Source organism: Chiroxiphia lanceolata, chromosome 19 (genome assembly GCF_009829145.1).
Source record: "Chiroxiphia lanceolata isolate bChiLan1 chromosome 19, bChiLan1.pri, whole genome shotgun sequence".
Classification (NCBI taxonomy): Eukaryota; Metazoa; Chordata; class Aves; order Passeriformes; family Pipridae; genus Chiroxiphia; species Chiroxiphia lanceolata.
The window spans coordinates 9,726,245-9,739,611 of NC_045655.1; the positions used below are offsets into that span (position 1 = coordinate 9,726,245).

At 40.9% G+C, this 13,367-nt stretch overlaps 1 protein-coding gene across 4 annotated transcripts in view; it reads left to right on the forward strand.

Annotated features, from left to right (window-relative positions):
• Positions 1–13,367, forward strand: part of CEP112 (centrosomal protein 112) — a 154,647-nt gene that overhangs the window by 55,662 nt on the left and 85,618 nt on the right. For 3 of the 4 annotated variants that reach the window (XM_032706505.1, XM_032706504.1, XM_032706506.1), the window contains exons 19-20: positions 1,235–1,342; positions 12,646–12,828. In XM_032706505.1, the coding sequence (XP_032562396.1) occupies positions 1,235–1,342; positions 12,646–12,828 (291 nt within the window). The remainder of the gene's footprint in view (positions 1–1,234; positions 1,343–12,645; positions 12,829–13,367) is intronic. The other variant, XM_032706508.1, reaches the window with a different exon arrangement.

The following is a 13,367-nucleotide window of genomic DNA, read 5'->3' on the forward strand; positions in this document are numbered from 1 at the left end:
ACCTTTAATACAGTAACAAGATCTGTTCTTTTTCTGGGTTTTATTGACCTGAGTAAAGTATGGCCGTGGATGTGCAATCTGAGTAAGTTTGGAGCGGGAGGAAAATATTCATAAAATGTTCATTGAAATCCCTTTTCTTAATGGCAGATAGTACAGTGAGGTTCAAGAGCTGCTTCCTTTCTGTTCTATTTTACTACTTTCTAGTTGGCCAACTGCTTCTAGTCTTGCACCTTCCTCTCCTGCAGAACTACTTTCCAATAAAATGCTTTTCCCGCTCCGAGTGCTGCCTTTTCTCCTCTTTCCTGGCTTGGGAGTGATGTCCAGGCCAGTTGGCACAGACATCTGTTGAAGGCTGAGCACTCCCTTAGGCCAAGCAGGATTTTGGCTTGTGGTTCAGGAATTCATGTGTTTCTTCTTTTTGTGTAGCAGATGGGCTTGTGGCAGCACTGCCCCTCCAGACCCCTGCACCCTTTGCTCTTTTTTAGGGAGACATTTTTTAGGGAGATGATTTATTCACTGCTTCTGTTGGGATCTAGATCTAAAAGTAATTGATGAGTATGCACTGCAGCATAGTAATATATATATAAAAAATATATATATATATATATAAATATTCCCCTGGAAACATGCCTGATGTGCAGCTAACAGTTGTGCTTTTGATACAAAAGCCTTTGTTAATTGAGTTGTGAAATTGCTTCCTTGATGCTGTGTGCTGGAATCTGTGGGACTCATTATTCAGAGGCGATGACTATCTTCAGAGAACTTCACTTGCAGCCAAATAATTCTCTTTTAAGTTATTTTCTGATTTAATGTAAACTTACTTTAAATGTGCAGTTTATGCACTGACTCGCACATGATTTCCCTTGAATTTCCACAGGCAGTGTATTTTTGAGTGAAATATATTTGAGTCTTAAATGTGTCTAGAAAAAATATTCACTTAATTTTGATGTGATGTTCACCACTGTTGAGTGAAAACCTGAGTCAATACTTTGTAATTAGGGAGTGGCATGACATAAGTGATCACTCTGTCCTTGGGTAACTAATAATCCTGTAGTGACTGAATATTCATTTTGACCACAAACGATGTTGTTACCGTTCCCAACAAGTGATATTCTCCTCTTTGATGGCTTACAAACATCTGTAGAAACATCAGAACATTTCAAGCTCTGCCTTTTTTTTTTTTTAAAGAAAAAAAAAAAAAGAAATTAAATATTCCCTTTCTTTTACCATGTAGATGGCAGAGGTTGAAGCTGATCTAAGCAGATCAAAATTGCTCCGGGAAAAACAATCCCAAGAATTCTCCTGGCAGTTGGAGGAGGTCAAGAAAAGCTATGAACAACAGGTCAGTGGCTTCGCTCCTTCAGGTGGAGGGGAGGAGGGACAGCCCTTCCTGCAGCTGTAGGTCAGTTCCTGGGGCAGGCTTAGCCCTGTTCTCACTGTGTGTTTCTGTCCTTCCTATAAAGGCACAATTTATAGATATGCAGAGTTGATTTGTCGGGGGATGGAGGAGGAAGAGCCTCCACAGAAAATATTTTTGTTTCCTCTTCGCGATCCTTTGTGCCTCCGACTCTTTCAAATTGTTTCCCAGGCTTACAGGTGGCAACACCTATTTTCATAATCACCAGATGAAGTTATTTAACTCATTATCTGTTTTTCTTCTTATAGAGAAACAGCGGTTTGTTCTTTTTATCATTTTGAGCGTGGGGTGTGTTCCTACAACTGCTTGTTTTGGCCCACTGATGGTGATTTTTCTCCGTTGTAAAGTGATTTCAGGGTTGGGGAATATTCAGGAAACATTTGGGTGGAGACAAGAAAGTTGAGTTCAGTAGTGTCATGGAGTGTAAAGGGAAAAAACAGAAGTAGAAGTAGACAAATTGTTGCATGATAGAGGTTTGAGAGCTGCACAGCTGGGACAGCCCATCCCAGCTGGTGTAAGGTGCTGCTTGGTCATGGAAGTAAAGTGGCCTCTGTTGGTAACACTTGTGTACAAGTTAAAGGATTAAAAGGTTTTTTTAGTGCTTCATATGAGTAATGTGATAAATCCATAAAAGTTCTCTCTTATCACTGTGGATATAAGTTTGCATTTCCACCAGGGGATGTGGTTTCATTTCTTTTCATCCTCTGTGCAGTAAGGGGATGAACCACTGCAGTTGGCTTTGGCACGAGACCTGCTCTGGCCCACCTGGAAGGGGCTTTTTCAAGGAATTAAGGAACAAGATGGCTTTGGTGGGTGTTGAGAGAGACCTTTAGGAGGAACAGCAAGTGTGTTTTGTGCAGGAGGGAGTTTGATGGTTCAGATCAAAGTATTTTCCCTGTCCTCACTCAGAATTATCAGTGTCACCACTTGAGTTGCCAGGATTTTGTTCTCAGTCTTAGGAACATGATTGATAGAGGTAAATACTAATCTGCAGTGTATCAGGAGTTAGGACATTCTTGTTCCTACCTACAAATGGTAATTTCTTCTTTATTATCCATGGTAAGATCTACCAAGCCATAGATAAAATTTTCTGCCCAGTACTCAGCTGGCTTTGGTCACTAAAGGCAAATGATAATGTCTTGTATTGTCGTGGTTTGGTTTTATGTGTTTTCTTATACCCTCACTCCTATTATATTTACACCTTCTGGAGACTGGATCAAAAATCCAAAACTCAAGAAATTAATGTTAGAGTTCAAATGGTTTTGGTGACTCTTTTTACATTGCTGTTCTGCAACAATGTTGATATTGTGGTCAACATCAGTGAAAGCCTTTTCCACTTGAGAGGACAAGTTTACTGCTTCCCTTTTATTTTATTTAGGATAGCTGCTTTTACTGTAAGAAAGAACAGCTAGGCTTTATGAAACATCACTGGAACCCAAAGGAAAGAGTTTCAGCATTAAACAGCTAAACAATGAGAGCCTCAGAAGAATTTTCAGCGGAATCCTGTTTATGCCCTTTCTAAAAATTTGTTTCTCTTTGTACTTCATTTGGAATGTTCTTTGAAAACTTGTGAGCATGAAAAATATGTGACCCTTCCTGCAGATTGCAGTGGGTTATCACTGGAAATGATGTTCCTTTTGTATGGTCCTTTCTGCAGCACAAAGCCCCTTCAGCCCCACCACGGAGCAGGATGAGCTCAGTCCTTCCACACTTAAAATTTCCTTTCAGTAGTTCCAACTTCTGTTTCTCTGTATTACCCTCTATTTATGCTTCAGAGCTCCTAAACCATTTTTAAAGCAGACTTTTCCTTGCCTTGTTTTACTGCATATTTCTTTGGTTGTTACTTGGGGAGGAATAGGCTGATTGAAACTGTTTAAATAGAGCAGTAAATTAGAACTGGGGATACATTTCGACAGGGCTCTTGCAGACTTCCACTTGGAAATGACACCCAGCCAAAATCCTGGATATTTTAGCTACCTGAAAAATGTAGTAATTGCTTTGAGATGTTCTGCCTCAAGTGTTTGAATCTAATTGTCAAATGGAATTTACACACAAAGGGAAGGAAAATTGACCCTCAGCTCTGTTTTGCGTCGCTTGGCACAGTGAGTGGCAGGGGTAGTGCTCAAGGCACACTGGACAATTCACCTGCCCATAAATTTAATCAAATTGGTAATGGAGAACCAAATTAACTGATGTGTTATCCCGTTCTCCAATCTGAAAAACATTTTGGAAATGTAGGGACTTGGGAGCTGTGGTTTCACCTCTCTGCTTTTTATGAATAGTTGCCCGTGCTTCACAGGACTCTCCTGGAATATTGATTTCCAAGAGATTACTGCTGTGAACATGTTGGTTGTGGGGCTGAAAGATTGCTTTGCCTGAAGCTTAGCCACAGTGATGTGTTATATATTGATATTTATCTGATATTTTTAACAACCAATAACCTGATATATATCGATATTTATGTATATTTTTCTTTTGCTTGAAAAAGAATTAGGACAAAACCATATAAACCCATGAAAATTAATATTTTGTTAACTTTTCAAATGCACTGAAATCCATTAATAAAGTGAAGAAGAACTTTTGGATCTTGCAGTATGTCTCTCCTGGTTCCAGCTTCATCTGATTCAGTGCCACTTGCTTTTGAAGTATCCACTGAGAACACTCTTAGAGAGAAACTGGTGGCTTTTTTTTTTTTCTTTAAATATACTTTAGCTCAACTTTGTTCTACTTGCAGCTGTTAGATTTGAAAGTATATTTTGAAGAAAAAAATAACTCCAGCAGCACCACAGTTCCTATCTGCTGGGAGCAGCTGCTTTCGGCACTTCAAAGCCAGTGGACACCACAGTGAAGGCCTCAGCCTTTCCTGCCTTTGAAATGGTTGCAGGATCTATAGTTGGGCTTTATGGCACTGTCAGCACAGGAAAAAAAAAAGGTTGTTTGGTTTTTTTTGCACCCCCTCCCTTTATTCTTTTTTTTTTCAAATTTTTTTTTCCTACTTTCTAACGACATCCCCGATTTAGCTCCCAATACCTGGGAAGTGTTTCTGCTGAGTTCACTTTCATATTTGAAAGAACACGTGCCCAAGTAATGCATTTTTGACAGGAAAGTTAAGGAATTTGCTGGTTTTTCCCATATCCATGTCATTGGAGCACTTTCTGAGAGCACATCTCTTGTCATGAGTGGTGATACCCCAGCAAAGTACCTGTGGAGAGACAGGGCTTCATGCAGGGATTTCCAAGCAGGCTCAAGCACATACTCACCTTTGTTTCAGGCAGGTTTTCATAAATTGTTGTGAATGGAACACTTTCAGTGAACTTAATATGATCTTAATGTTTAAATGACATTAACTTGTCGTTTAAAGCAATTAATAGTCACTATGATGACTGTTACACCCATATTTTGCTATGAGTAGTTGTTGAAGTGCTACAACTGAGTGAATGTGAAACAAATGAGATGCAAAATTAGTAAGAGAGCCAAAGTCAAGGAAATTTTGTTTTCCTAACAGGGAGAGATCACACTATGAAACAGCTGATGAGTTACTGTGGTAGCAGGTTGGTGTTACCTGATGAGTTATGGCCATGCCCTCTGAGATTAGATGCCAACCTAAATATATAAAATAAGCCTGTTGGTTTGGTTCATCTTTTAACTGTGTTTATTCCATTTAAAATAATTATTCATGCTTCCATAGGAAAGTGGGAAACCCTTATGTGATAGCTGAAGAATCTCCCTGTATCTCAGGAAATCCTTTCTTGCAACATTTATTGTTGGGTTCTTCTCTAAAACTTGTGGGGAAAAATAGAGTTGCCATCTTGTCCTCTTTAGCCAAATAAGAAAGAAAGAGGACACCTTCAGAAATATTTTACTGGGCATTTAACAGAATCCCTTTGAAATCATGCTAAAGATGAGTAAATAGTCTATGCTTTTAAGTTGGGAGCACAACAAAGGTGTTGAGCTTAAATATGCCTTTTAGATTAAAGAAAGAGAGGTAAAGAAGTGCAAAATCAGCTGGTTAAAAGTGAAAAAGCAATCTCACCTGCCAGCAGCAAGGACAAGTGTCTGAGGTGGTGTTGGGAAGTTGTTCTTATTTTAGCAGTGTGCTGCAGCAGAGTAAATTATTGAGAGGAAGAATGTGCTTTAGATCTTTCTGTTTGTCTTTTATAACTTTGTGTGAGGTTAATTTAAAGAAAAGAGTAGCTTCTCTCAGGTAAAACATTAATTTTGTAATTACAACCATTGTTTTTATACACAAGTGTATGTCTTTAAAAACCAACACCTTATTCAATGCCACTTAGTACCAAGGTTCCAAGCAAAATCTCATCCTCAGTTGCTTAAAATAGTTCTAAAGTGTTATTTAGTTCAACATGTAATAGTTGGGCATCTTTCCTGCTAATTTTTAGCTGTTTAACTTTGTGCCAAGAGATTTCACCAGTGTTTGGATGATCAAGGCTGTGATGATGTTGTTTTGCTTTTGCTTAAAACTGCAGCAATAATTCCGTGAAATGCTGGAGGTGTGGGGTATTTTTGACCTGGGTGTGTTTTTATCTGGAAGTGTAGGGTATTTTTGACCTGGGTATGTTTTTATATTTTTCCCTTAAAGATCTACCCAAGTGTATTTAGGTAATAAACACTGTTTGATTCAGGCGTTCAAGAGTTCATCATCAAAATGTTCTGAAGAGTCTTGCAGACAATTTCCGTGTTCCCTCTGGGAAGTTGAGCCAGATGAATTTGTGTATGACAGAGAGGTGTAAAGGCTGTGACCTCATGAGAGAGAGAGGGGGAAATAGGTCAGGAGTAGAGTAAAAAATAAAGATTAAGCATTGGCTCCAAGAAACTGCTGTGACTCAGGGATGGGACTTGGAAACGAAACTCCTCAGGGAAGATAAGTCCTTTTCTGTTTTTTTCTAGCTTCTCTTTTACCAATCTGTCACCCACTCAAGTGAAGAAAATACTTACAAAAGACCTGCTTGAAATCTGCTATTCCTCACACACACCAATGTTCCAAGTGTTTCTTAGCTGTACTTTAACCTGTTCGGTTTTATTCCGAGATCCACAATCCATTTTTAATATGCTGGTTTAGTTATGAGGACAGTCTTTGTGAAAAGCTTTGTTCCTCTCCTCTTTGTCTGTAGTCTAAGATAATTGAAATACAGTCTGTTCTTGCAAGGAGGCCAAATGAGCACGGTAGTAGAAGCTCTAAATTTTTCATGTAATCAGCAACAAGCTGCATAAATTTCATTTAATAAATTAATCTGGGATGCATAAACGTTTGCTTTGAACCATCCTAACACACAGATGAATGCCTTTTGTGCAGGATATCTGAGGAATAGTTTCTTCAGTCAACATCAACTTTTCACTTTATAGCTAAAACTCACAAATGGGAAAAGGAGATGAATTTAACCTCCGAGTGAAGAGTGGGTGGAAATCTTCTCATGGTACCATTGCTGTTTACAGAATTGTTAACTAGACAGATGGGTATTGGCACTGTCTCCTTCAGGCATCTAACTTTGTGATTCAGAGTTAAAAGCCTGAGCTCCCTGTATAGTCAACAGAATCAACTTTGAGGGGAGGAGGGAGAGGGGAGACAGTTCCAGGAACACAAACGGGCGCCTGCAGTAAATAGCGAGCGAGGCGGTGAACGACTGTGAAGTCGGTTCTCAGTGTTCAAAGAAGGTCCTTGGATAAACTCTGAATCCCCAAACAAAGACTATGTACAGTAAATTCTGTAGCAGAGCCTGCTACAAAGAGGCCCTTGCAGTGACTCAAGGTCTGTTAGTTTGTGAGGAGTGTTTCTGGTTTTAGTGGCGCGGGGGGGACGGGGAGGGGACGGGGCCTCCTCGTGTTCATTGTGGTGCCAAGTGGGATTTAATCACGGGGATGCAACTTCATTTCCAATACATTGTGGGCTTACAGGGAGACTGGAGAGGGGTTTTTTTCAAGGGCACATAATGACAAGGAGGAATGGCTTCAAGCTGAAGGGGAGGGTAGATATAGATTAAATATTAAGAGGAAATTTTTACTGTAAGAACGGTGGGGCCCTGGCACAGGTTGTCCAGAGAAACTGTGGCTGCCCCATCCCTGGAAGTGTCCAAGGCCAGGTTGGACAGGGCTTGGAGCAACCTGGTCTAGTAGAAGGTGTCCCTGCCCATGGCAGGGGGATGGAACTAGATGAGCTTTAAAGGTCCCTTTCAACCCAAACCCATTCTATGATTCCATGATTTTTTTAAAGAAATTAGCTTGTGCCAGGAAGATTGGGCAGATAGGATTGAGGTGGTGTTTGTGTTGCCCATACTTTAAAAATACTAGAATTCTGAGAGGCCTTTGTAAGTAAAAATGTACAGATCAGGTATATCATTTTACATACATAGTCAGACTACTCAAGTGTATTGTTGTAGGATAAATCAAATTGCAGCTTAGCCAAAGACCAGCTTGTTTCTTTTAGGGAATTTTTTGCAATTCTTAGTTTGCAGCTGAAATAGAATTATTAGTGGTTGATGAAAAGGTGTAAGTAAAACAGGAAACAGAGGCATGCCAGTTAAATTATTGCAGCCTGCAGTGAAATAGAAAGTCAAATGCATTTGCTCTGCATGTACCTTACCCCACGTGCACTTGCTGCTTCAGTGGTAATGTGTGGTTCTGCACACATTATTTTTCACTGTCCCATGTGCCCTTGGCTCGTTATAACCCTTCTATCTTGGGAGTACTTTGTGTTCCAAATGACAGAAAAATCTAAAAAAAAACCTGTGTACATTTAAAATCCATTTAATTTACCTGTTCCAGAGGAGTTCTGGTAAAAGAGTTGTGGTTTTCTCCCTTGCTTTGCAGTGAAGATTCTTCTTTTCCACCCAAAGTTATGCTAAGCCAGAGCCCAGCATGATTAATACTTGCTCCTCCAGCCTGCTAGGTCAGATTACTTTTAGAAGGAGTATTTGTGGAGATGGATAATCCCCATATCCTCACGAAACATGCACGTTTATTTATAGGCTGAGGATCCAAAAAACGCCTGATTTTACTGGAGTTGTTATTTGGGGACAGATCATGGCTGGCTTTGAGCAGGGTAAATGATGGAGGCACCTGATGTACAAACACTTTTAACTGCTTTTAAGACAGAAATACTGCAAATAGATGTGCTGTGGGCCTCCTGCAGAGTGAGTTTAGCTCAGTTCTTTGCTGTGACATGTGTGATACATTGGTGGCTTCTCCAGCCCTCAGAAGTTCAGTCTTGCCAAAACAGTGCTTATAAAATCATCCTGCCATGCAAAACTCTACTTTATGTAGGTGTTACTTAAAATATTTCTGGAATTGCGGACATAAATTTACATGAATTTTCATACTTTGGTGTCAAATATTTATTGTAGCAGTTACATTTTTCAAAGGGGCAGTGAGCTAACTAATTTCCTCTCCCTCCTTTGGGGACTCTAAAAAGAATTTCAAAGGCGTACTTGTTCTTGAGAACAAGTTGAAATTGTTCTAAAATTGAAAAGCCTAAACTCAGTGTGTGATGTAAAAGCAAAAACTGGATAGTGGAAGGTCTTTTCTATATTAGGGACTTTAAAAAGGTATTTGCTGACGTTGATTATATTAAAAGTATTTGGCTTCTGAAAATATCTCCTGCAATCAGCAGGCTGTTTATTGTTGACCTTTGTTCTTCAGATGTGCTGAGAGCAGCAGGATTTCACTTGGGGTCTTTAGATTGTCTCTTGTTTTAGGAGGTTGTCCTAAAGCACCTCCCCATTGAGTGCAGTTCATCAGCTGGGGTTGTCAGTGCCCTGGGCATGAACCACGTTGCCAAATTTGTTTGGCATCTTGTGTGTGTGTAAGGGAATAACAAGAGACTCTGACAGTTTCTGGATTAATAATTTTTAGCTTTTGTTAAGGATTTTTTCTTTTTAAAATTCTTTTCTCTGCAAGAGTAAGGAAATAGTGTTACATTTCAGTTAAAAGCTGAATTTAAAAGAAATAGTGTAATTAAAAGCTGAGTTTAAAATAAATAGTGTAATTCTGGTGGCAGCTTAGTAAATCAGCTGCTGGCTGTTGCCTTGAACATGGTTCTATCATACTGGTGTGGAAAGAATTAAAACATGAAGAATTCACATAGGATGAGATCATAATTTCAAATACTTGTTACTAACAGTGTTCCCTGATAAGAAAAACTGTGTCAGGTCAGACAATCCTGCTTGGTTTTGTGTCCAGGCCACGGCTGGAGAAAGGAACAGAGGTACAGAGAAGGGAAATAAGAGATTTTCATCTTTGAGAGGACAAGACGAGGAAACATCCCAGGCACAATGGCTGCGATGTGATTATGGTAATGGGGCACACACGATTATTTAATGAATGTTTCTTTTCAACCTCGCCCCTAATTCCCATTGTGAATCTCGTGTTGCTTGTCTGCCTGAAGTGTGTAGGACCTACAACTGCCTGTCTTCTGGACACTCAGGCCCTGGGTTTGAGCAGATGCTTTAGTGTGATCTGATGAAGTGCTCAGCATTAAGGGGTACATGCAGAAAGATCTCAACACGCTACAGCTTTGAAAGGAGGTGGTTTTGTTATATCATTCATAAAGGCATTCTCACCTCAAAGAGAAGGCAGAATCTGTCTGCTTTATGAAGAATTAATACAGTTTTCATGCGGCTTCCTGTGATGAAGTAGTCCTGTTGTGGCTGAAAAGCAGCGTGGATTTTCTTCTTCCTTTTGTTGGTGTACACTAAATTTTTCCCCTTTAAAAAACCAACCCAATAGCAACACAAGAATGAGAGAGGGAGGAGTGGAAGAGAAACTGTGGTGTTTGGCAGCAGTTCTGAGGAGAGCAGGAGCTTCAGGGAGTGCTCACCAGTGCAGTTGAATGGCTCAGTTACTTCATGTTATTTGTACCGGAAAGCAGGTTTTTGTTGGTTCTGAATGTGAAGTCCTTCATTAGGGAAGATGGGTTTGGAGGTCTTTGAGGGATGAAAATGTTGAGGTCCCCATCCTTTCTCTCCTCTCCTGTCTCTCCACCTCTGCTCCCTGCCAGAAACTTTTAAAAAAATCAAGCAAAACCACCGTGGGGAATGGTTTGCTTGAAGTGGGGAGGTGGATTTTTTATTTCAACAAATCTGCCTTTTGTGAAACACCTCCCCTCACCGTGCCATCCTTTCTCTTCCCACATAGCCCCTGGGGGGCATCTCTCTTGCATACAGAAGGACCTGTCCCTTGTGCTCATTCTACCTCTTAAATTCAAAAATGTTTTGTCTATAATATAAATACTGTAAGTGAAGGGATTGCTTAATAAAGCTATTTACTTTGGTCAGCGTGGTAGACATGTGTAACTGGTTGGAGAAACAGGGTCTGTCCCCTGCCCTCTCTGGGTCACATTCCCTGCCTTCTGTTAAAAAAGTGAAAACCTCGATAATTGAAGTTCCCCCCAGCAAACTTCCTTATCCCAGACCTACATGGCACAACCAACTGAAACCCCAGTAATTAAGAAAAGAAAATATATGAAGAAAAAGGCCTCTTCTGTTGACATGATTGCTTTTTAATTGGGTCTGTTCTATGAAAAAACACTGAATGTTTTTCCCCTAAATCAGGCAAAGGCTTTACACTTATTTTAGGGAGCAACAGCTCTTTCTCTTGGGCACACCAAGGACACCACCACCATCTGAAAGAAACCAGTTTTTTAGAGAAACTTTGGGCAAAAACCTGGAGTAAAGAACTTGGTGTGAAGATCCCAGGCCCAGTATGGACAATGTGTGTCCTCCTGGGGGGTTAAACCCCACGGGGGCTTCAGACATCTCTTAATGAGCTCTTTAGTGTTATTAAATAATGTAGATATGTAAAACCGTGAAATATTGCATCTGTTCTCCTCGCTCCGTTTTCAGAAGGACGCTCCCGGCTGCAGCGCGGATGACACATATTCCTTTTACACTTACGATACGCTGATCTGTAGTTTGAAAAGATGCCTTTTTTTATTTTAATTTATTTGAACTTAGCATAGAATTTTGGCCACGAAAGCCAGGAGAAGAGCTCGTATCACTCCAGAATTGACTGCTACAGCTTTAAGATAAGGTGCCGGGCGCTCTCGGCGCACACACAGCGGCTCCTCCCGTTCGCTCCTTTTTTTCCCCTTTCTCATGCTGAAAAAATACCATATTCACCATACCAGATTTTTTTTTTTTATTTCTTTTTTTTTTTTTTTTTCCCCTTACATCCCCCCCCCTCCTCCTTCCTTCTCCGAAATCCACCAAAACTGAAGAAAAACCCAAGTGACTGTTCTTAGCAGCTGTGTGGCCCGGAGTTCAGTGGGGAAGCGGCTTCCTGCCGTCCCTATTCATCACCTGCTTCAAAGGCGGGCTGGCCGCTCCAGTGTGCAGGCCAGGTAGGGTGCCATTGTGCGCAGGCGGGAGGATTAGTATCAAAGCTGCGGCAACCAGGCCCTTGGTCTCGGGCTGCCATTCAGGCAAGCGGGGAGAGGCAAAGAGTGGCCAAGGTCACAGCATCCAGTGTGGTGCGGACTGGGAACGGATCCTGAGAATAGAGGGCTTCTTATGAAATCATGGTGCAAGCTTGCGGCACAGCAGGTGCCCTTCTGGAACACATACATCTGTTTATGTTGGGATAGCGTAGCTGACAACGGGATAATAGAGCTTTGTTGTTTTGTGGTTTTTTTTTTAATATATAATTTTCTTGCCTTTTTTTTTCCTTGATTTACAAAAAAAAAAAAGCCAACTCCATGCGCGCCAGCGGTGAGGAATATCGCAGGAAGAGCGTTCGCTTTGGAAATCATAAAGAAATCTTGCAAAGCTTTAATTGCTGGGGTGGGGGGTTGTGTGTGTATATACTTAAGCGAAGGGGCGAGCAGGCTGCCTATTAACCATTTAGGATCCTCAACCCTGCTGAGGAGCAGCAGCGGGATACGGGGGCACCCGACACACAATGCGACAATGCCTTTTTTTTTCTTTTTTTTTTTTTTTTTTTTTTTATTATATATATTATTTATTTTTGTTTTTTGTCCGCTCCGACATTTGTACCAACAAATTGGTTAAGGATGCGCTGGATTTGCTCGGTTGTCTCCATTGTTGGGATTGTCTGGAGGAATTCTGTCACGCTAACGGTGGCTTTTTAAAAGGTGAGGTAATAGTGACGTAAAAATAAAATTGCCAACTTGATGAAATTAGGGGGGAAATTAAGCTGTAGACGAGTTGTCATGACGACAAGGATGTTCTATTGATGAACTGTACTCCTCCCTGTCCAATCAGATAGTGGAGCTGAAGCTGGAGCATGAACAGGAGAAGACGCACCTATTCCAGCAGCACAACGCAGTGCAGGACTGCCTGGTCCGAGACCATCAACGGGAGATCGAGAAACTGGAGAAGCAGCTTCGCGCTGCCATGGCAGAGCACGAGAGCCAAAGTCAAGAAAGCAGGAAGCGAGACGGGCAGGTAACGATCGATAGCGATTGAAAGGCGGGCGCTTATTAGAAATTGCTGATAACGAGTGTTTCCTGTTTGCCAGCATTGTTGGAGGTGCACGCCGGGGGAGCGGTTGCGAAACTGGCACAGAAACGTGATTTCGTTTATCTTTTTTTATCTTTTTTTTTTCTTTTTTTTCCTTTTTTTTTTTTCCCGCTTTCCCCCCTCCCTTTCCAGTGCTGAATAGGGCTTTAACTGCAAAAACCACAGGTAGCCAGATTAAAAATCCCATGGTGCGCTATAACTCGGCCTATTTATAATCTTGTCTCATTTTCTTTCATGATGGATTTGTTTAAGAAAAAAAAGGTATCTGTTCCTTTCCCCCCCCCAGCCCTCACACTCACCCCTCCTTTTCTCCTTCCTGGACAAATCCATTTGAATCGTATCTGCCTCGTTCGTGTGCTTTTTTTTGTTTTAAATCTCTGCAGGTAACTCACAATTGGCTTTATTTCCTTTTGTTCGTGTCTTTTTGTTTCAGGTTTTGTATTCTAGGTTTGCATTGTGTGTTT